Source organism: Seriola dumerili, unplaced genomic scaffold (assembly GCF_002260705.1).
Source record: "Seriola dumerili isolate Sdu_G_001 unplaced genomic scaffold, Sdu_1.0 BDQW01000550.1, whole genome shotgun sequence".
Taxonomy (NCBI): Eukaryota; Metazoa; Chordata; class Actinopteri; order Carangiformes; family Carangidae; genus Seriola; species Seriola dumerili.
This window is the reverse complement of record NW_019174805.1, coordinates 542,960-567,025: the sequence shown is the minus strand read 5'-3', so window position 1 is coordinate 567,025 and position 24,066 is coordinate 542,960. Positions and strand designations below refer to the sequence as shown.

The 24,066-nt window shown below is 42.2% G+C and overlaps 1 protein-coding gene across 1 annotated transcript in view; it reads right to left on the bottom strand.

Moving 5' to 3' along the window:
• LOC111235974 (metabotropic glutamate receptor 8-like) overlaps positions 1–24,066 on the bottom strand; it is a 114,734-nt gene that overhangs the window by 37,087 nt on the left and 53,581 nt on the right. The window contains exons 3-5 of the mRNA XM_022764552.1: positions 15,244–15,379; positions 14,009–14,163; positions 13,783–13,920 (exon numbers count right to left, since the gene is read on the bottom strand). Coding sequence (XP_022620273.1) covers positions 13,783–13,920; positions 14,009–14,163; positions 15,244–15,379 — 429 coding nt within the window. The remainder of the gene's footprint in view (positions 1–13,782; positions 13,921–14,008; positions 14,164–15,243; positions 15,380–24,066) is intronic.

Genomic DNA, 24,066 nt, shown 5'->3' with positions numbered 1-24,066 from the left:
CTTGCGGAGAGATTTCTTCGTCAACGGTCGAGTCCACAGTTAAAGAATAAAACTTCCATCTCTAAAACTAAACGAGGAGTCCTTCAAGTCCACGCCGACTGGGCAACTCTATCTGCTGATGAAGATCATTTGATATGATCGAAAGCTCCAGAACAGCCTATTAAGCAGCTGCTTGTTATTTCCACGTCATTCCTCATTGCAACTGTCGTCTGTAAAGTCTTTGCACAAAAACAGATCCAGTTCTTTGATCAATGAAACATTCTGGTTCCTGAAATCTTCTAATCGCCCTTCAGTCATTGTTTGTTGTGACGTTTGTATTTGCAGGTAAATAAAGAGAAAAACAGCAGCTTGATTTACTGAAGATAATAAATTCAACTGTGTCTCTGAACTTATTATAATCCAAAATAAAAATACTGCCTCATTCTCGTCTAATTTATTCTCCTCAGTGAGGTTTTGGCCTGTGGGTCGTTAACAGGACTAATTACTGGACAATAAAACTGATCATTAAACTCTGAGGTTAAGAATTAATGAAGTCTGAGCAAAGCCTAAAATCAGGCAACAAATAAAATTCCAAAATACATATAATTATAGAAACATAAACAATGTGAAAACATAAGAGCACAGAGTGTTCATAAAAGAGACATTTTCTAATTATGCCTTCATTATCTGTAATTAACAGCTCATAATAAGATCCATGTTTTTCATAATTACAACATACGCAGCTCTTTATTATGACATATGGATTTGTCCTCTCTCGTAATGGGAACATACATTTTTCTCCTAATTACTCATCTTCTGATTAACTTTTAATTTTTCTCACACTTAATTAAATATGAAACTTGTAAGCAGATATTTTTTTTCTTAATTGCGAGATGAAGATGTGGAAACTGTGAAATATTCGTCTCATGTTGAGACGCAGATGTTGTGATTAAACGTCATCTCGTTATAATCAGATCTTGTTTTGTCATTTTCAGATAAGAATCTTGTAATTTGATATTTTCTTGTAAATAAGCTTCAGTATCAGGAACAGATTTCACAGTTACGGGTTTTGTAATTATGACAAAGAGATGTTCCCTTGAATTTAGGAATCAACAGATTATTATCAGAGTATTCTTGTAATTATGACCTAATTCTCTCAGTTTTTCCAGATGTTTTAACTATGAGCTGATTCAACCTCATAATTACAGGAAACTTCTCTCATAGAAATCATGAGCGAAAGGTCTTGTTGAAAATTGGCAAAAGCTATAAACTCTCTGTGCTACACTTCAGTTTCATATTTTGTATTGGGTTTATGTTAAACTGCATCGTCCCTATTAAATTAATACATAAAACTCTTATTATGAAAGATTTATATCGTTAATATGCATTTTTTGTTGTTGTTTTGAGATATGGATCTTCTTCACAGTCTTTTTCCCCTCAGTGGATGCACTGAGCTTCCACACATTGAGCTTCAGTGGAGCTGGACCTCGGGGGAATAGACGGATCCTCTTTGTGGATCTCATGAAAGTGTGAACGGTCGTCATCGTCGAGATTAAAGTGATCCACCGAAGAACGAAGGAAAACATGAAACAACAGCGACGTCCGTCCACAAACTGGAGCTCTGTCTGTTTCTGTGTGTTTCTGCTTGAACCCAAAGGTTTCATGGGTTCGTCCTTGCCGCCAGGCAGAGAGTAACTCACAAAGGATTATGGGAGTGTGAAATGAGACACATTAGCTTTAAAGAAATACATTCGGTTCAATCTCATTAGCTGCGGTTAAATAACAGAGTGGAGGAGACATCGTCATCCTTTATTTGAAAAACTTCCTGTTCAGTCCTTCCGAAGATTTTTGAGTAATTACCATTATTAGCGTTATTAGAGTCGCGGCGCTGTGCGATGGCGCCGCCGCCGGCTGGAAATAAAAGGAGGAAGGAGAAAGAGAGGAGGAGGAAACTAACTGCCGGAGTGGACCTTCCATCAACAGACAAGACTTCTCTGAATTAATAGGAGCTTAGAAATGAAATCCAATTTAATTTTAACAGTAGGCTGGTGACGGCGGGGGGGGGGGGGGTCTGTCCGAGGGGAGACATTTGCACTGGCAGTAAAGACTGATTACAAGTCAGCGGTAATGAATGAGCCTCTAACGTGGAGCGGAGAGACGAGGATGTCAAACAGCCGAGGCAGAGTGGAGACGTACGGCCCGGCTGCAGATGTTCGCCGCTCGCCCGTCGGATGATGAGTGACTCCTCAATATTTAAAGAGTACATACGTTTGATCATGGAAATTCATATGGTGCCTGAATGCAGCATTTTGAGAGCGTCATTGTCAAGATTTTTCCGGGAACGCTGTGGAGGAGGAAGCTTCTCTCTCTGCGCTGGATAAACGGAGGTTAAGAAGAAGAAGTAGGTGTGATCATCTAATTCTTATAGCAGCCTTACCTTTCAGCCAGATACAAGGATTATGTCTCAAAGCAGCTACAATCGATATTTTAAAAATGACAGTTTCTCAAATGACAATGGAAAACAATGTGTTGTGGTGAGATCCCTTTGGTTTGATGGAGCTTCATGGAGAGTTTTAGCTCATCGTCGTCATCAGCAAACAGCAGACAGACTTAGTCAGAGAGCAGCCGCCGAACATGCTGGAGCATTTAGCAGCTAAAGAGCCAGAGTTTTCCCTCAGGAGCTGGTGGAGACCAAACACAGAGCTAAAAGAGAGGGAATTATAATAATAATATATATAATAATCCAGCTTTTCAGCTCTATCAGTTTGTTCTGAGGGTGGCGCTACAACAGAGGTAACGTTGGTCATTATCAAGGTCAGAATGAAACAATAATTCATGATAACTCTATTTGTTGATTTAATGGCCGACAGACTAGTTATAAATTTGACCAATAAATTAATCTGGGAGAAAAGATCCAGATTATAAAATATACAAGTTTTTTTATTTACCATTTTCCCAATTGTATGTTATTACAAGAGAAAGTGGAGAATACATATATACTGTATAATCATAAGTGAAACCCCATGTAGTCTATAATTATGTCAATAAATTAATCCCTCCCTCTCTCTCTCTCTTTCTAAATGAGGGTAAACCAACCGCTCATCAACAATAGATCATTATTTTAATTGATTGACCATTATCAACAAGGAGCAACGGTGCGGACACACACTGTGAGACGCAGCAGGTCAACGAGGTAGTTTCATACACAGGTGAGGTGATGTACGGTTGCCACCTGCCCCGGTTTTCCCTGGAGAATTTAGAATTTCATAATTTCAAATAAAACCTCATTTGTCTCCTTCTGCTACTTCTGCGTTTTCTTCCTGGTTATGTCCGAAAACGTATGAAATCAGGTACAACAGCGCCCAATGTGCCGCCCATCCATGACTCTTGAGTGTTGGGCGACACAACAGCCGAGTGGCTAAGGTGCATACCGCTTTTTCACACATCAAAAGGAGGCAACCCTGGGTGATGCACGAGGTCCATCAACTCACCCCTGCTTGTTATGTTATCGCTGGTCAAGTTGACTTTTCACGGCGCAGACCAAAACGAGCCTCAGGCGACGGGAAAATGTCGTTATGTTCGAAAGTGTTGATCCTCTGAGGACCATGAATCTTTCCTGTAGTTTTTCATTCAAACCCGTCGCCTGCAGCTGCGGAGATATTTTTTATTCTCTGGAACAAACTGCTGCCGAGTGACTTACTGACGCCGACGCTCTGGCAGGATGAGGGAAGGACACTAAATTTTCCTTTTCACAAAATGCACAAACTGTTTCCAACCTGCTGCTTCATTTGCAACAAAATCCCAGTTATTTAACAGCCTCTCGCTCTACAGATGTTATTAACTGAAACAAATACCTTGAGAGTTTCCCGCCCAGAAGCTTCATCAGTGAAAAAGGTTTTTTTTTTTTTTTAGAGAGAAAGTGGAAAGTGAGCAGAGTGCGAGCCTGGCCACATTGTCATTCCCCTCCCTGTTTGCTAACGAGCCTTGATGATGATGATGATGATGATGATGATGATGAAACTCCAACGCTGATTTCGGTGAGGCAGCACGCTTAACACACAGCTTCATCCCAGCAGCTGGCATTTCAATTACACATCACTTGCAAGGCAAATTTAATTTCTACTTGACAGAACGGACGTGTTTCTGTTTTCCTCTCTCTCTCTCTCGCAGACATCGTTCAGTTTCGATTAGATTTGGAAATTAGATAAACAGCAAACTAATTACAGAGGTTAGCGGTGATGGGATGAGTTCGGGGAAACCTGCCGAGCCGCGGTGTCTCAAACGTCTGAATATATTTACATTAATAGAGTCTTTTCTATTGGCTGTGTTGTTTATCAGTAACATCGGTCTGTGTAACATTCATCAGCAGAGGATTAGTAATGATGTTTCCTCTGATTCTGACTGAGACAACATGACAGAACATGAACATAAAAAACATGACAGATACATCTCAGAGCTGCTCAAACATTCATGAATTCATCCCGTGTCCCTGGAGGAACTGCAGAGTCCTCTTATTATAATAACAATAATAATAGAGCATTATTCATTTTCTGCCCATCTTTATCTTTAGAAAAGGGATTTACATAGAAAAGAACAAACTGAACATCACATGGAAAAAAGCACGGCACATAAGAAGAAAAGTCACTCAAATGTCAACAAGCACCAGTGACATTTTAGGTTTATTATTAAGACCTCAGCGTCTGGTTCTCATTTAAAAAAGTAAGTTTGAGTTTAATGACAAAGTCGTTGTTTTATAAGTCAGAGGTGAGTTTCGGACTTTGGTGATGAAGTAGATTGAATTCCCAAGTCAAGACCAATAAATCAATACAGGTAAAGTCAAACCACAAGTCCTATTCAACTCCCAGGTTAAGACCAACAAGAAAAGTTCAGTCCCGAAATAATTAAACAAACAACTCCCGAGTCAAGCTGCAAGTTAAGACCAACAAGTCCCAACTCAAGATCAACAAAACAACACAAATAAGTCCCCAGTCAAGTCCAAAGTCAACACCAACAAGTCAAAACAGGAAAGTGCCAAGTCAAGTCCCAAGCCGAGATCAGCAAGTCCAAAGTCTAGTTCAACAAGTCCCGAGTCACTGTCGTCCCATTAGACTCGGTGTTTATTACTGCTCAAATCTCACGATTATGAGTGAACACAAAATCATTTGAATCACTTGTAGTCAGATCAGATCAGTTTGTTTTCTGTCGGACTGGAAGGTGACAAAACATAAAATTCTTTGCTTTGCAGCTCCACATCCGAGCCTGTCAAACCAATGTCATCAGAGGGAAGTGAAATGAAAGCTGCTCGCTGTCATTTTTCTCCTCTTCAGAGAGAAGTGTTGACAAAAAAAACAAAACATTCCTGAGTGCTGCCGAACAACTAAACAGCTGCTCGATCTCTGATACGGAGGCAGCTTTTCCCCTTCAGAGTTCATCGCTGCTTTCAAACAGAAGCAAAAAAAACAAAAAAAAAACAGCCTCATTCGACATCGCTTCTTCATCTGCTGATGTTCCTAACCAAACAAACTGCAGCACAAAGACAGAAAACATACACCGCAGACAACACAAAGAGGCTTTCACATCCACTTAGTGTATTTCAAGGAAATCTGCAGCTCAGAGGAACAACGCTGTAAAAAGGGTGAGAAAACAATGAGGCTCGTAAGTCAGCAAACACATCGTTAAACAAAACAGAAGAACAGAATCAAATATTCATGTTCCGAGTCTCCAGGTGAAGGAGTGAAAAACAAGGTTTCCCCCTAGATAAAACAAACTCTTCATCCTCTACAACTCTTAACATTCGATTCCCGACGCAGAGGGAACCACTGACACTGCGAAAAACATCTCCCGCATATTATTTTCTTCACAGAAAGTGAAAAACAACTGAAATGTCCATTACAAGCAAAACTAACAAGGGTTCGCCCTAATAGAAGTCATGTCTGGATCTTAACATATACAAAATCACCAGACCAGAAACAACAGTGGAGGCAGAAGCAACTGTTAATTATCCCACTTCACAAAATGTAAACTAATACTGAATAAAAAACAGGGCTTGTAGTCCGCAGCATAACTCACTGAATCCTTGGCAATTTGTTTTGTATTAAAACAATTAATATGCTAATATAATTTACATCAAACATTTCTTTATTTATTTTTCATTTAAAATTTGATAAAACTTGAATCATACCAGCTTGTTTCCTGAGCACCCTTAACTGAAGACCGAGATGTTGGTCAGGTGTAGGTTTTGTTTTCGAGTTCGCCACAACAGCTGTGTCTCAATTCAGGGGGGACGTTGTTTACAAAGGCGTGACCCTTCGTAAAGACGGTCCGGCCAAAGAGGCCAGCTGTGCACGTACACTTTTTCTTTACAAAAACCTTTAAGACTCTTGTTGTACCTTTAGCTGAATCCCAATACTTGCCTTTAAACGTGTAATCCTCTGCCTCTCTGTCGGTGTTGTTTGATGCCTTATTATTTTCACTACCATAGCGCAATGAATCTTGGGATAGGTTGGGCCACGAAGGATTCACCCCATTGGTGCCCTCATTGCCCAGGAAAAGAAGGCCCAGTCTTTGTAATGCTCTCCGTTTTATCCTGAAATCTCTTTACCTTTTGTGTCTAACGTTGTTTTTCCTCCTGCCCCTGTGTGTTTTCCCGCCTTTGTGATTGTCTGCCCTGCCCTGATTAGTTTCATCCGTCTCATTGTCTTTCCCTCGTGAGAGTTTTCAGTCTCTGTGTTCCCCGCACTCCGTCAGTTCGTCATTGTCGTCTTTGTTCCCAGTCATGTTCCCTCGTGTTCCTCATGTGAAGACTCCTGTTGCCTGTTCCTCTTTGTGTTTCCCACCAGTTCATTGATCCATCTGCCTGCTGCTGCTTCTTCTTCTTCCTCTTCTTCTTCTTCTTCCGTCGTTTGTCTTTAAAAAGTTTACATCAGTCCGTCCGTGTGTCTGGATTTGGATCCTGAAATCATTGAAACCTGACAGAGTTGGTGCGAACGTCCAAGGTGTCTCCATTATCCAAACAAGCCTCCCTGTCAGTTTCTGCTGCTCACGCGCCAACAAACACAACACTAATTATAGATCAGTCAATGAACGGCTGACAGACAATCCATGGACTGGAGGCTGCAGAGATCAGGGACGACTCGGAGCCACAAAGGGTTCACGTCCGCCCTCGGAGGTTATGAGGATCTGAGACGGAGGTTTTCAGACCAATGCAGACAATTTAGCTCAAATCAGATTTTCTCGGAGCGATGCTTCATAAATTCTTACGTTTTTCTACCTTAAAACTCCATTAACCTCTTACAGCAAATGAATGCAGACGTCTACAGTTTGTTTACCTGTGAAACTAGTTGCTCATTGACCTAAGGACTGCATCTTACAAAACAACATTTTGAGATACTTGGAATATAATTTTATGAATCTATGATTTTAATTCACACAGAAAACATTAAATATATTCCAATCTATAAATTTATCTATCAATAAACCAAAATCTCAACATAAACGTTAAATAAATAATTAATTTGTATGTTAAATATTTTACATTAATGTGTAAATTAAAGGAAAAGTGATGGAAATCTACTTAATTTGTTAGTGGAGAAGAATTATCATCTGACCGTTCAGGAGGAGGGAGGTGCAGGAGGTGGAGGTTATTGGATGTGGGGGGGTGGGGGTGGGGTGGGGGGGGTGTAATTACAGTATCGAATCGCTTTGTTAAAGCAACACACTCGATCTGGCAGGAAATGAGGTGCTAAGAGGCGGCGGCCGGGAACGCTGCGGTGCGGCAACTTGGTCCCTGAGCGGTGGGTGATGGAGCGTCACCCTCAGACCTCAGGCCACCGTGTCTCATGGATATTTAATTATCCTAATTAATTACAATTAATGAGCAGGGCCTTCCCCTGTGTTCTCTGGAGGGACTGAACTGAGCTCGGTCTGATCTCAATCGGCTTCTGAGGCTGATGCTTCGTCTCTGCTCCAGAGGTTCGGAGCTTCGTGGCTGCAGACGTACAGAAAAGCTTCTGGACTTCACATACATTTTTATTTACTTCCATAAATAACCTGCAACAGCCTTTTAGCTAAAGCCATCTGCTAAAAATTACACTTATACTCTGCTAATTTGCAACAGCAAATAAGTTTTGACAGGAGTTAAATTATACTTTTATCGACATAATGAGGAATTTTAATAATGACAGGTTGCAAAAAGTTACAGAGCTTAGCTATGAAATGTTTAATGACGACGTTTTTAATTTGTTTTCCTACAGTATCCACTCAAAGCACATAAAGCGTGATTTAACTTTTTTAATCACTTACTCATTCAGCAGACGCTTTTATCCAAAGTGACTTATAAAGTGAGGGATAAAGCTGAAGCTTCAGGGCAGTAGGAAACCTTGAAGTAAATACTAAAGTGCTAAATCTGCTCAGTAAGGTGAAGAGCAAGGAGATCGGGTAAAGAGTGGCTGAGAAGAAGCCTAAACCTGGAGGATTGAGTTCAAGTAGACGGCTGCAGACCGAGGGGCCCATTAGGGACATCAGGTTGATTGATGTGGCCATGGCTAGTTGGTGTAGGTCAATGAGCAGCGGAGTGACATGTGACCTTTTAGGCTGATCGAAGACCAGACCTGACGCCGCATTCTGGACGGGAGGGCATTATCACTTCATGGTTCTGTTTAGTCACACGGAGCGTTTGGTTGATGTTGAGGAAATATGGTGGTTAAATTGATTCGGCTCAGTTTTATAACGGTGGGGAAACTCCTTATTTACAAGAACTTGTTTCTGTAACTGTTCAACATCTCAGAAGAAGGGGGGGGGTGGGGGGACTCAAGTGTGATTTAATTTCACACATTCACAGATGTGCATGTATGTTGAGTTGTAGGAGTTGAGGAGTCTCTAAAGTCCAGCTGTGAGACAGAAATCAATGTGAACAGCTGTGAACAGGGATCAATGTACTGAAAGTGTTGATTGCTTTGATTGGGTGAAGTTGTTTTCTTGTTCCCCGTCTCTCGAGGTTGAATCGATGCGACCGCAGAGGTCAGGCTCCCGATGTCAGCTGACTCATAAATGACATTTGGAAAAACTCATTTCATTTCATGCAGCTGACGTTCCACCATGAAAACAAAATATTTCTTCCTTTACGTCTTCCTGCAGCGTTTTACATCTTTTCCTGAGCTCCACCCATGTGAGGCGACACACAGCTATAATCCTGATTTAAACGAAAACAAATGAGACGCATGAAAACACTGAGGCTGTGCGAGTATTTACAGCACAACCTCTGATTTTACATCCGCACAACACAGGCACACTTTCAAACACACGCCTGCAGCCTTTCATCGCTCTGAGCTGCTGCAAACACACACACACACACACACACACACACAGAGGTGGATGCTGACCTGCTGACTCAGCTGTTTGTCTTCATGTGTGATTATGACTCTGCTGCGGTTCCAAAAACTCAATCTGGAGCCTCTAACACAATCGTTTTGAGAGCTGCGTCCTGACAGCGGCAGGCGGATCAAAGCCGTCCACTCCACTCAGGTAAAGACTTGCAGCGTTATCACAGCAGCAGCTGGGACATGGCAGCTATTCTCAGAGCGCTGACGCTGCTGTTCTGCTCCTTCACTCCTGTCTGCAGCTGGCGGAGGGGGCAGGGGGGGGGGGGCTCGCCCACATTTACCCAACACCTTCTGTAAATCCCATTTTGCGTGTCGGACATGTTTGCAAGGGATTTGGGCCTCAGTGGCCCCCTGTTCTACAGAGGAAGTCCTCCTGAATCAGGCAGGATTACATGCTGGTGCAGCGGACTCTGCAGTCAGCACAGAGAGACTCAGAAGATGAGAGCCGGACGTGATCAGAGAGCAGAAGGAAGAATTTAGTCCAGATCCAAAAGCTTCTAATTTACATCTGGACATCTGCTTTGAACCGAGGCCCGAATCCATCGTGACTTTAAACAAGGTCACAAATGAGAATCAGAGCGGCTGACAGATAACAGCCCTAATTTATATACATCAGGTGTTCTCATTAAGTTAGAGTCTCAAAATGAAGCATCAGTGTTTGTGAAACATGAATCCCTAATGATCACAAGTTTGCAAAAACACATATTCCCCAAGGGCTCAAAATAAATTAAAAAATTACTTCTTTTTTTCTCCAAACTTGCATTTATCTTGTGTCCGATGATGTTGATATCTTCAAACATGGGGACGACTTTAATACTCTCTCTGTAATGACGTGTAAGTGCAACAGACCGCGCCTCCTACTCAAACATGTCACTTGGATCTATATACGAGCTGTCGTGCTGTCGGACTGCTGTTCTCTTCACTGATGGAAACTGGAGAGAGAAATCTGAGAAGTTGGACACAGTTGAGGCTGTTTGCTGATTTTGTGGGAAGGCCTTACAGCAAGGTTACCATGGTGACAAGTCAGCGAGGCAGTGAAGGCTCCACGGAAAACATCTGAAACGTACTTCAGGACCAGACGTCCGGACATGGGGTTGGATCCAAATGAATTTCAACACGTTACTATAGCCATGAGTCTGAACCACAAACTGTAAATAAAGATGGACGTCGCCTCTGTGACGTCACCCGCAGGTTTCTGAAGAGCGGGGTTGAAGCTGAGAGTGAGCTGCTCCACCCTCGCCATCTTGGCAGTGTCTGACTCGGCCTCCTAACTCCTGGTGTATTCACAAAAATGGACAAAGAGGCGGGGCGGCGCGTGGAGCTGAAGCCGGTTTGTGGGAAGCATATGCTCACCCACCTGTCACTCAAAGAGGCCACGCCCTCAATTATGCAGAACTTTAATCCTTAATAAAATGTAATCTCTGGAAACATCGTGGTTTATTAAGATCAGAGGATCTTTGTCGCTGACTGATGGTTTTGAAATGGGAAACAAACATCATGTTTTATAATCCCATCCATCCACCTGTACCTCGTCCCCATGGACACGGAACGTAGACGCCACGTTAGCAGCTGGAGCGTTCGTCAACGTGGACGCCATATTGGACCGGGAAACAAGTAAACGGAGGAGCTGCAGTTTTTCTGGATAAAAAGCACAATAACGTTTGTTTTTCTCACCTGATTTCGATGAGTCTTTATATTTGAGGGTTTATGGATCTACGTGGAGTAGGAATAAAAGTTTTGTCTCCAGACAGTTTAGGCTGTAATCATGAGGAGGAGCGAGTTTCAACGTTAGCTGGTTTACCCTCTGGTTTACCTGGATAAATGTTGGATTTTAAAAGGGGGGTGGGGGCACGAGTGAACTGATTATCGCCCAGTTTGTATCGTCAGCAGCTGCTTTCATCTGGATCACACCGTCATAATTTGTGTTTAGCGTGCGTCAGCCAGTTGGACAGCTCTTCCGCCTTTTGTGCAAAACTCACTAATAAATCTGACCTCCGCTGCTGTCGCCTTTCTTTGTAAAAAAAAAAACTTGAGACATTACTATTATTTTCAGATCTTCAGACTCAATTCGACATGTCTTTAAAAGTAAAACCTCCTGAACTCTGCGGCAGAAGGTTCAGACGGGATGAGCCCTGCCTTCTCCTCTTACAGCTGATTGTAGTTTAACTCCCCGCTCTCATTTGACACTGATGAATTATCTTCTGTATTTTACAGTGATTACAAACACTCATTCATATTCATTGCTACACTCGACGTGATTGAATGAATACCGGATTAATTACCGACCGAGGCTGTCAGACGCTTTTGTGTTGTGGGGTCGAGAGCTCGGGGGCCCCCAAAAATCATTACCCGGTGTGTTAATTGGCAGTCGTCGCCGGTCAGAAATCCAGCTCATGAATATAAATGGAGGAGAGGTCAAGTGCTGGGAGCGGCCCAGAGGAACAGCAGACCCTGTTAGGCCTCCAACACGGAGCAACATGAACAACTGTGATGAAATAAAACAAAAACTGTGGAGTCTCACTCTCACGTAAAAGTGGCTGATTTAGGAATAAATCAGTTTTTGTCGACACCGTCCCACCTGGTCTTTGTCCCGCTCTAATGCTCTAAAGTTAAGATGCAGAAGTTTGACGACTTTACAACAAACAAAAACTTCAGTTACACGTAAAGATGAATGAAGAATCGCTTTTATATAGAAATGGTGATTTGAAAGAGCGGATGAATGTTAAATCTGTGAATTGGCCCCGAACTCAAAGACGGTGTTCGTGATGAAGACGCATCACTCTGCATCATTTTCAAGAAAGTATGTAAAGTACGTAAAACAGGTGATTGCCTCACAAACTTTTAAAAATGCATCACTTTTGCTTCGTTACTAAGTTACAGTTAAAACAGAGGGTTTTAAAAAACGCTGCTGAACCTGTTTTAGTGTGAAAAATGTCGTCCTGCGTTGTCGTCTGGAAACGACGACGTGGACGTAGTTCTCCTCCTGATTGGGTCTCACTTGTGCTTTAATATTAACATTTTTATTAAAGTTTCTTCTTCTGCTTCACAACATTTCAGAGAGAAATATTACTTAATAGAACATTTCATTCCTACATCTACAGTCACTAGTTACCATAGAGATTAGGATTTAGACCAGTTGATAAAATGTGAAGTATTTAAATTGATGGATTAAACTGCACAAAAATTCGACCTCGACCAGCGACAACATTAACGTGTCCTACCAACACGGTCCTCACTTTTCACGCTTTAAGTGCATTTAGACGGTAAAACTTTAACTACAGTAAACTCTGAACACAGGTTGGATATTTCCTCACTGTGGTTCTGCTGCTTCATTAAAATCAAGGATCTGAGTAGAAAACCAACAGCAGCAGAAGCTCCACACACTGATTCTGCAGCACAGAGAGAGAGAGAGAAAAACCCCCGACATGTTCCTGCTGCCTGAAGTCACTGTGAGCCTCGTCAGAACAGCTGAGTCAGGAACAAAGAGTTTAACCTCATCATGGACTTTGTAGTTTCGGGGGTTTCTGACTGCAGGGCGAGCGCAGGGGAACACATTAGATTTCCATGATGTGATTTTAGTCGATGCTCCAGGGGGAGGATTAGAGGTGTGGAGGTGTGTGTGTGTGTGTGTGTGTGTGTGTGTGTGTGTGTGTGTGTGTGTGTGTGTGTGTGTGTGTGTGTGTGTGTGTGTGTTGGACTGCAGAGGAAGGAGGTTTTGAGGAGTAAATGATTAACTTTCAAGTCAAGTTCAGTCAGTTCATTTTGTTGCCCAAAATCACAAATCGGCCTCTGAGGGTTTATTTGACCCACAGCCGGGCCACTGAAGGAAGGAAAGGTAAGATAAGGTAAGGAGAGGAGGAGGCAGTGAAGGGAAGAAGGAGGTAGAGAAGGGAAGAGAGTAGAGGAGATAGAAAGAAGGAGGTGGTACTGAATGAGGAAAAGAAGGAAACGAAGAGATAAGCGAGGGAGAGAGGAGAGGACAGGAGCAGGGAGAGGATGAAATAAGTCTGTAAGAGGCAAAATAGGAAGGATGGAGGTAGAACAGCAAAGGGAGAAGAAGAGAAGGAAAGAAGGAGACAAGACGAGGAAATGAGGAGGATCACAAGTTAAAGAAAGGAGGAGGCAGAGAAGCAAAGGAAGAAGTAGCGACCGAAGGACGTGGGGATCAAGGAGTTACTGAAGGACAGAAGGAGGGAAAGGAGGAGGAGAGGAGGATGTAGAGAAGGGAAGAAGGAGGCAAAAGAGGAAAGAAGGAGGTAAAACAGCAAAGGAAGGAAAAGAGAAGGAAATGAGGAGGTAGAGAAGCAAAGAGTGAAGTAAAGGTAGAGGAGGGGAGGAGGAGTTAAAAGGAGGCAATAAAGAAAAGGGAAAATAAAAATCCACGTTGACCTTTGACCCCAGCGCTTCCACCTGTGTGTCTCACCTGTACATTTCTTGGGGCTGCCCGGCCTCTTGCCGTGCATCCCCAGCTTACAGCCGAAGTTTTCCTCCCAGAACTCGGCGAACCAGACGTTCCTGCGGTTGTTGGACAGCGAGCGGCTCTTGAAGTAACGGTCGAACGCTGCAGGAAGAACGGAGAAACCTCGTTACAGCACAAAACCAACACGACCTGCTGCAGCGCGATCCGCACGGTGCCGCCGCTACCTCACCGTCCACAGACGCCCTCTTGGGGAGGATGGTGACGGCGCCCTCGGCCACGCGCTCCTGCTGGACCACCGGGGAGATCTTGGAGCCCCAGCTGTCCGAGCCCACCCACAGGAAGTGACCCGTCAGGTTGTTACGCTTCGCCGCGTCCAGGATTCGCCTGCCCGGGGTCACAGGTGAGACAGACGAGAGAGCCAATCAGAGAGAGCCAATTTGAAGGCATATGATCATAAGCCAAAGTCTAGCACCACCGACATTTATCTTATAGCTTTAGTTACTTTAATCAACCAGTATATTAGAATCTTTATTGATCGTGGGGGAGAATTCACAAGCTACTAATCAAAATGAGCTTCACCTTCAGCAGCTGCAACATTAACCATCAATAACCATCATATCTATTATTGTGAAACGGGCCATTCTACATAACGAGCAGGAGAGGAACATGAACGTGTGAATGTTGTTGAGACATGAACATTAAAACCACGAGTGTCAACCTGATCCGTTCATTCTATTCATTCATTAGAGACGAGAGATAAATCACTCCTTTATGGTTCTTTATAGTCTCATCTGTAGATGAACATCAGCTGCTGTGTCTGTGTGTGTGTGTGTGTGTGTGTGTGTGTGTGTGTGTGTGTGTGTGTGTGTGTGTGTGTGTGTGTGTGTAGACTCATTTCAGATGAACTAGGAGAAGCTGATTTCACACTTTTTATTATCTTCTGAAACAATCATGAAGATTTTCATCTGTTTATTTGATGTTTAAAAAGTGAACGAAACTTGAATAAAGGGTAAAAGAAAAAATTGAATGTAATCTCCAAACATTTTCAAACATTCAATAAAAGAATAATTTCTTATTGATTTACTTTTCTTATTTTACTATGGTTCATATAATCATGTTTAAAGACCGAGTTGTGGTTATTTTAAACTAATTCTTATCGATACTTCTTGTAGTTAATTCTGGGTTCTAAGTAAAAATCTTAAAAAAAGTTTTTAAGTTTTATTTCAAAAAAATGTTAAAACTTCTTTTGGAGAAAATTGGTAAAAAATTAAATTCAAAATGTGATTTTAGGATAAACCTCCAGCAGCAGAATGGATCAATGAAATGTTCATCCATCCATCGTGACCTTATCCTTTGGTCACAACCCAAAGCTAGTGATCAATAACATCACATTCACAATTTCACAAAATAACACTTGTGTTGGTGTGTATTTGTGTGTGTGTGTGTGTGTGTGTGTGTTTGTACCGGATGTCGTCCTCGTTGGCAAACATGATGACGGCGCGGGCGTTCGGCGTCTCCACCAGACGGAGGACGATCTTGTCGAACTCGCCGGGTCTCGGTTCCCGAGGAACCTTCAGAGACTGAGCGATACAGACCCCACCTGAGGGGGGGGGGGGGGGGGGGGGGGGGGGGGGAGGGAGAGAGAGAGAGACATCAGTCAAGACCAGACAGAGTAAATAGAAAGTTCCTTTGAAGTAACTGTGACAGATCGTTTGATCATAGCGTCATAAATTCTTGCTGAGACTTGACGACATGTCGGACTCCAACCAATCAGAGCTTGCCGTTTTTCACAACGTGACGAACAGAGCTGACGGGTAAGAGTGCATTCTGACGAAAACCAGTTAAACCAATGCAGAGGGCTGCGTTGTTAAAGAGAACACTGACACATCTGATCCAGGAAGTCGAGAAAAACAAACTTCCTGCTCCAAACGCTTGTTCGGCAGTGTGAACATCTGGCAGCCGACCCGTTAACACATCTGCCTCTATCTGTAAATCCGTTGATGAACATCTTCGCTCTTGTTTATCTGTTGACTGTGGTATCATCTTCTCTGTCTGCCTCATTATGTCTCTGCAGTGACGGTTTAATTAACTTCACCGTTTGCCTTGTTTTTATCTTCTCTCTGCCGCTGTGACGTTTCACCGCGGGGATCATTAAACTTTCATCTGCAGCCGCTGAAAAAAGGTCAGGAGGTTTATTAATGCTGCCAGACACTGAATACTGACAGATTATCACTAACAGGCACCAAGGAGAGTGAACCAATGGGATTCCTTCGTGCAGCAGCTGGTAGAAAAAAAACGCAACGCTTTAGTTCAATTACAGAGTCTTGCAAGTGGTTGCACTTTACAGGAGAAAAGAAAAGAAAAACAGATTGAAATTGTGAATCATCTCCAAGAAAGACAATCAGTCATCCACTGAAACACCAAACAACCTACTGCATGTTTGAGTTTTATAGAACAATGAAGCAAAGGTCGACGCAGCAAGACGCTGTTGTAGCACCGTAAAAACCACCAAGAAATGCAGATGCCTGGCGCTAAGATTGGGACTGTGACAAACTCTACTTACATTCAGTCTGAACAAGCATCTTTGACTGATCAGTGATGCTTATTTATTCTTTTATCCAAAGCAACTTACAAGTGAGGGACGAAACTAAAGCTTCGGTGCAGTAGGAAACCTCGGAGTGAGCGCTAAGTACTGCGTCTATTCAGTAAGTGCGAGGAGATAAAGAAAAGAAGTGCATAGTAAGAACTAGTTAGGGTGTTAGAGGTGTTAGGAGACAAAGTTCTCTCAGAAGAGACGAGATTTCAGGAGAGCTTTGATGACGGAGAGGGACGCCTCTGCTCTGATAGCATTCGGTAGCTTGACCGAACAGCCTGGACTGTGATCGTCTTGCGTGCAGGGATGGTAATACCAGATGACGTTTCTTGGGAGGAACGCAGTTTTAACGCCGTCACACAGTAGTGTTCACGTATCCGAAAGCCGTATGATTGAGTTCAGGAGAAACCTCATAACCTTCGGTCCCGGCCACTTGAAAAGCTCTAACTATGGCAGGAAGTGTCGTGGGGATGTTTGGAAATGTCATTGTGGTGCGTTTTTCATGGTATATCATTGACATGTATTTTCTTTCCATCTCCCGACAGGAAAATATCAACCAATGAGCTTTTCTGACCCACAGGTCCACACAGGAAAACCTTCAGGTCTGAGACTCTGCAGAACCAAATCCAGAACCAGGTTCCTGTGTTTGAAATAACAAGTTGTGCAAAGTTTCGATGGTCAAAAAGTTCAGTAAGGAGAAAAAAAATGCTGCATTTCTCCGAATGTTCAAAAACAACTTGAAAGTCATTGAATTAATTGTTGAAGTTTGAAGGTTCTTTGACAAAAGTGACAATAAAACCTTAGTTCAACATCCACTGACTGCAATTCATCTGAAGCTTTCAGACATATCTCATGGCCTTCAACAGCTGATGTTATTTGTTAAGTTGTCATTGAGGTTTAAAAAGTTTTTTTTTTTTAAAAGGTTTAAAAGCAGCTTTGATTTTTCAGCCTCTAAAAAAAAAGCCAGCATAAAAGGTGACCCAAGGTTTTCACATGGTGACAACAATTAAGTTTCTCCTTTATTACGGTTTTATTCACATCCTTTAAATCCATGACTGTTTGTTCCATTTCCTCCTCTGCTGCTGCAATCAGCTGACTTCCCTTCAGGGTTCAGTGATAAAAGTTAAGGCTTTCCTCTCTCGTCTGCTCCTCGTCACATCATTAAACCTTCTGCTTCGTCCTCGCCGACGCCGCCGCCGCTGCTGCTAAAAACACACTTGAAGTTTGCTAGATATTGTTCCTGCAGCGTTGCCCCTGGGACAGAAAAACAAGAGCAGCGGTGGAGTTTTGAGGATGAAGTTTAAGAGTCTGACATGAAGTGAAATCAAGTACAGTAGAGGCTGCAGTAGAAGCTGTTCCTACTTAATTGGCTCTGGAGAGGATTTTTTTTATTTTTTTAGTTTGGCCAGAAAGACGGAGCAGCTCTGCCGGGCCGACTGTCGCAGGAAGTCTCGGGGGAAAGAAGAACGAGTCACAGCTGAAAAATAATCAGGTCTACTCGGTGTGACCTCGATTGTTTAAAGAGCGTCTGAGAGGTTTTTCTTTTTTTTTGAGGTTTAAGATCACTGCAGCAAAGGATAAAAACTTATCTTAACAATACTGCAGATACACAGAGATACACTTAGCTTCCTGCAAATCGATGCAATGCAACTTCAGGTTTGTGCTTCACTTCTATTTAGCATTTAAAATCAATAAATACACATTTAATAACACACTGTGATGCAGCTATAAGGAGGCATAAGTGTTTATTAATGTAATGATGTAATGCAACAACTATAACTCGTCTAATTTACAATGCCGGAATAAAGTCATGAAAGTTTTGCTCCCATCATCTCGATCGTTTTGTGTAAGGAGGTCATCTTAAATCTGTCTCTTTTTATTTTTTATTCGTCTCGATGTTCCGATAAAAATCGAACATGGTAAATATTATCGTACGTTTTTCGTCGTGGTTCATTCAAACTGTGACGTTCAGTCTCCAGCACCAATCAGGAAGCGGCAAACCGAGCTGATGGTGAGCACGGAGGCGAAGCATGGAGTCGTCTGGTGTGAGGCCGGCGTTAAATACACGGGGGAGGCAAGGAAAATAATTTCAAAATAAAACAGGAAATCATACATTTTAGGGTGAAATCATGACAATTATAGTGTCAAGTTACTAAGTTACTAAACTACTGATATTAAAGATCCCCAGTCCCCAGATGTGTTTAGATGTGAAAGGTTGTCAGACTTCAGTCTTTTTAAGAGTCTTGTAGTGTTCGGTAAATATCAACAGATAACGAATGGCAACATATCAAAAGAGCTGTCATTGTATACAATATTTCTTCACAAGAGAGGACAAGGACTGTCCCTTAGTAACCACTCAAAATGTCCTTGTGTCTGCTTACAGCTCCTTTACAGCGTTTTAAACCACTTAGTGGATGAAGGCCGAATAAGAAAAGAGAATCATTTCTGAGTCAGACACGAGTGTTTGACCAATGAAATCTGTCTGATGACGGAGATCCAGCCGGAGGCACGACTTTATCTTTGTTCCTCGTCTTATTCAGTGAACGATCCGAGTAATCAGCGCGGACCGATGTCACCATGACAACAGAGGCCGTCAGATACGGCTGAATGATGGAATTCTTTTCTTCCCACTTATGTAGAATAAAGATTTTAAAAAAACATTGTGATCCAAACTCACAAACACACTGAAAGTCGCCTCTTCTCTGAGACCGGCTGAACCTTCTTCTTTGTCTTTTGTGAACAAAATATCATCACCGCCGGAGCTCGGACCCACTGCTGAGCAGCTGTGAGAAAACAACATGATAAAGTGGACTACTTTTTAGTTTGGACACTCAGTTGTTGAGACATTTCACTCACGGTCTCAGCTGTCGACCTCATGGTGGCGCTAGAGATAAAAGTCAGGGGGATCACTAAAGTCAGTCAGGTTCATCCCCTGGGGAACAGGAATGTCCGTAAACCGACTCGCACTGCGATCCATCTCATACTGTTGAGATATTTCAGTCGTGACCAAAGTGGCGGGACGGACAGACGGACACTGTCATCCATTGCGGTGATAGTTCAGGTTATTTGACACAGGGGATTGTATGAGGTGAGAACTCCTCGAGGAAATTCCTTCACATCTGGTAAAGACGTTGAGTTAAATAATAAGCACCTCAACACAACCCCACGTCAAATAACCCGAACTGTCACTGTGACCACGCTGCTAAGGTTTGAAAATATATCAGTAGAAAAAAAGAGCAGGTCCGAAAAGTATAAAGAATAAAGAAATGTTCATTCTCATGAAAAATGAAAAAGTAATATCTGTACACTCTTTATTTCGTGGGCTTTCAATAATAAATCAGAGTTTCCTTAAAAGGAAGTAGTCACTAGACCTGCGTTTCATTAATAGCAGTTAATCTCCCACAGGTCAGATGAACATTAACAGACATGGAGAGTGAAGTTGGCAATAATAAAAATGAACGATGAATGAATATTTACTTGGGTTTGAATGGAGAACTTCCTTGAAAATTACCACTAAATTACACAGGTCTTTTCAGTAAAACCTCAGAGGAAATTATTAAGAAATTACAGACCTGTAAAATTAAGCGCTGCCACCACTTCACTGTTGAAGCAGCGGTGTAGTAAAAAGACTAAATAATATCACAGAAGTGTCAAGGGGTTGAAGTTTTATCCCCTGGTAAAGAAAGAGGAGCCGTCTGTTCGGGCTGATCTCGGAGGCTGCGGGACAGAAGACGGAGATAAAAACATTTAACACCCTGCCGCCATTATCATCACCGCGCCATCAGCGGCGGCGCTGAGAGGCCGTCTGCAGTCACTCCCCGAAGACACGGCTTCATTCAGACGCTTTCAGAGAAAAATTGATTCCACTCTGAGCTCGTTCCTGCATTACACAGGTCCATCAGGGCATCAGATTGGAGCGGCGGCGTCTTTCTTGTTCGGGCTCTTTTCTAGCGACAGTTTAGGATTATGTGTTTGAAGGTTTGAAGGTCGGGGCTGCTGAGAGTGTGATGGCGGCAGCATCAACCCACATCTTTACTGAGAAGATTCTTTATTCTTTATTCATCTTGGTGCCTCTCTTCCCGACACCTGAAGGTAGATTCAAATTAAAAGTGATGAAAGGTTGCAGTTGTGAGTGTGTTTACCATGACAGGTGATTGGTAAAGTGTTTTTCTTTTTTTTCCCCTGAGTGCACACAACAATTGTATTTCTGGCTTTCACATAACGAATAACATCTTTTCTTTTTAAAGCTCCATATTTTCTTCTTCTTCTGTGTTTTATTTATTTAAGTGTTGATGCATAAGAACCAAAAACCATCTCAGTGTAGTTTTACGTCTCCTCTCTCAGGCTTCTCTCTGGAGCTCTAGTAACAACAGGTCGGTGAGCCAATCAGAAGAGAGGAGGCTCTGAGCCTCTCTTCTGATTGGCTGACTGTTTTCTGAGTGATCCAATAAAAATATAGCAGATTTCAGGTAAAAACACTCAGAGAAACCAAATCCTGTAAAGGTTTGGATGGTGGGTCCAGGTGGGCGGGGCTTGGTGACTGCTTTGTTGTGACATCACAAAGTTCCAGAAGTCCTGACGGCTGGTTTTAAGGCTCAGTTTCTGAATACAGGCTGTGTGCATTTCTCTGTGGACTGAGGCTTTGATACTTTCACAGTATTAATATAGAAGCTAGAGCTGATCTATAATCACACTACACATGGATAGAGACTTTTAGACTATATGGGAGCTTTAAGTAACATTTAAGAAGCATTAAAATGACTCCATTCCTGAGTCAAACAAGATTGTTTTACCCCTGTGAAGAAAGAAAGACAGGCAGAGTTTCTGTACTTTTGGATGCACAGCTGCAGCAGTTGTTAGGAGGTTCGAAAAGAGTCATACTACCAATAACAGAAGATGCAGTGGCCGTTGTCGAAAAATGACGCCAAATACAAGTCGCTGTTTATGCAGAAAAACAGGCGAGAAAGAGCTAAAAGAAGAGATCACGAGGCTGGGAAGAAGACGAATTTTCCAACAAGACAACAAATCCCAAACACACAAGAGTTTTTAAAGAAGAAAAAAGTGTCTCTCCCCCTCACTCATCTTTGGAGTATTTTAAAGAGGCTGAAAAGCAGCAGAGAGCAGCCGAGAGGAATCCTCTGTGAGGATGAAGAGCAGGATCGAATCATAGAAAATATTACAAAAGAAAAGACTAGAATCTGACTAATGAAGGGTGTAATGACTTTTGTGGCAGATGGCTTTTTTAATACAGACCTTTCATTAAAGTTTAATTAGTCCAACATTTCTTGTTCTTCAGTTATTCCTGAGCTTTGGCTAAAAACAAATAAATTTGTATTAAATGGGACAGGATTTGTAATTACCTAACATTTCAGTGATAATGACCAGTCTCTCGTATTGTAATACTCCCATCTGATCCTGTCCGGTTTGAACAGCTGGTATTTCACCCCACTGAGTGTTGCCTTCATGTTTAAACTACTACCATTTGTCCTGTGTACTTTCCGACAGCTGCTCCAGAGATGAAGTTTTAATTTGAGAGCGCTGCGGATCTTATTTGTATGCAAATACGAGATGCAGTGAACAGAGTGTGAGACGCTGCTCCCCTCAGTGAGAGCTGGTAATATTTAAACCCGACATGTTCAGATGAAGACGCCAACACGTGGGAACTTGAGGTGTTCATCATGAGCTGTAATGACGCCTCAGGGAGTCACTTATCACTAACAATGACAATTAGCTGTGATTCCAATTGCTCCTCAATGACTATTTTAAAACTGTTCGCTTGATCTTTGACGTCAGAATTTCATATTGAGCCATTCAAAAATTTTAAAACCGTCCCAAATGACCAACAGACAAACTGACATTGCCATGTTTAGAGCCACACTGCTCAGCTAAAGTGACCCTCACGTATTATTGTGACTTACCATAGTATTTTAAAATCACACCTGTCACTCATTATTGTTTACTCTTGGTCTTCTTCATCTTTGCTTTCTCATACGATAACATACTTTTTGTTTTAGCTTCACAACAGTTTTAGAATCAGTTTAATATTAAAGAAACACTTCCAGTTGTGTCCCTCTGACTTAGATATAACTCTGACTATCAACACCAGACCCAAAGTGAATCAGTGATAAACATAGACTGTGAATAAAGATGGACGTGGTATTTGAAGCTCAGAGTGAGCTGCTCTGCCGTCGCCATCTTGGCAGTGTCCGACTCCACCTAACTCCTGGTTAATCCGAAACTGGGCAAAGATGTGGGGCAGGTGTGGAGCTGAAACTTTGTAAAATGCTGGTTTGTGGCAATCATACTCTCACCCACCTGTCATTCAAAGAGGCCACGCCCTCAATTCTCCATAACTTTAGTCCTTAATAAAATGTAAACAGGTGAGTTATATAAACAGGTGTCATGAAGGAGGAAATTAGCTCTACAGACCAAAACAGTTTTTGTACCAGGCTGTAAACATGTTTATTTCTGCTGTAAAGTTGGACACTTTAACATGGGAGTCTATGGGGACTGACTCACTGTTGGAGCCAGACTCTAGTGGCCATTAGAGGAACTGCAGTTTTTAGCACTTCAGTGTTGGAGGAGGTTGATGCTCAGTGATGAACAGCGTTAACAGAGAAGAATGATGCTCAGTTACACCAGTGTATGGCCTTTACGTCACTGCACTGATCCAAACTGAAGTTCAAATGTCAACGTGCTAAACATGTGTGCGCATAGGACGCACAACATGTCTGAGACATAACGGTTTGCTTTCACACATCTGCTCAGCAGTGGACCACCTCGGCTAGCGATTCCTATATTTAGTTTTTTAAGGCTTCTTAAGAAAAGAAAAATAACACTTTGGGCTCAGTCCATCTGTGCAAGACTGGGATCTGCAGCTGGAGGTGAAAAACTAAATGTGTACCTAATCTCATTTTATTTTCCACTGAATAAAATCTTGAAGGAAAAAAAAATCGACATAAACACCTAACCCAAGCAGGTTTGGTGTGAAAGCACCTTGTGTGTCAGCTGTGTTCTCAGATCTCAGCTATGAACTTGATGCATACAGTGTTGTTAGTATTGGTGATAGAAATGATGCAAAACTACCAAAATAAAGTGGAATTTACAATTTAAATCTACTTTCTGTTGTTTTTTGATACTTCAACTTTTGCATCAGTCTCCTTTATGTTTTTTTTTTCATCACTGGTGAAGCACAGTGTATTACATCTAGGTGAATAAAACAATTACGTGGAGATTAAAGAGGTTTTGCTGTGACCACGTTTACATGTTTAAATCAATTTCACTCGTCTGGATCGTCCCTGAGAAAATCTTTGCGATGATTCCTCAGACAGTTATTTATATCCTTTAAAGGACTAAAGGGTGTCTCTGTCAATACACAACTATGAGTCAATGTCATCATTGACAGCTACACTGTGTGCTACAGCAGGGAACTCACCCCCCCCCCCTTTAACACCTGTCAGTCATTTGTCCGTCAAACAACACTGAAGGTTTTCCTTCTTAAAGATCTACCAAGCTGCGATTCTCCTGCTGCTTTGTGAAGTCAACAGGCTGGAAACTTCAGCTCCTTTTCAAGAATGAATCTGACGTTATTCTATATTTTTCTCGTTGTCAACATATCCCACGAAAAGTCCAAATACTGCTAAACGACCTTGTCTGTGTGCTCACAAAAAGCCAATGGGATTTTTACATGGGCT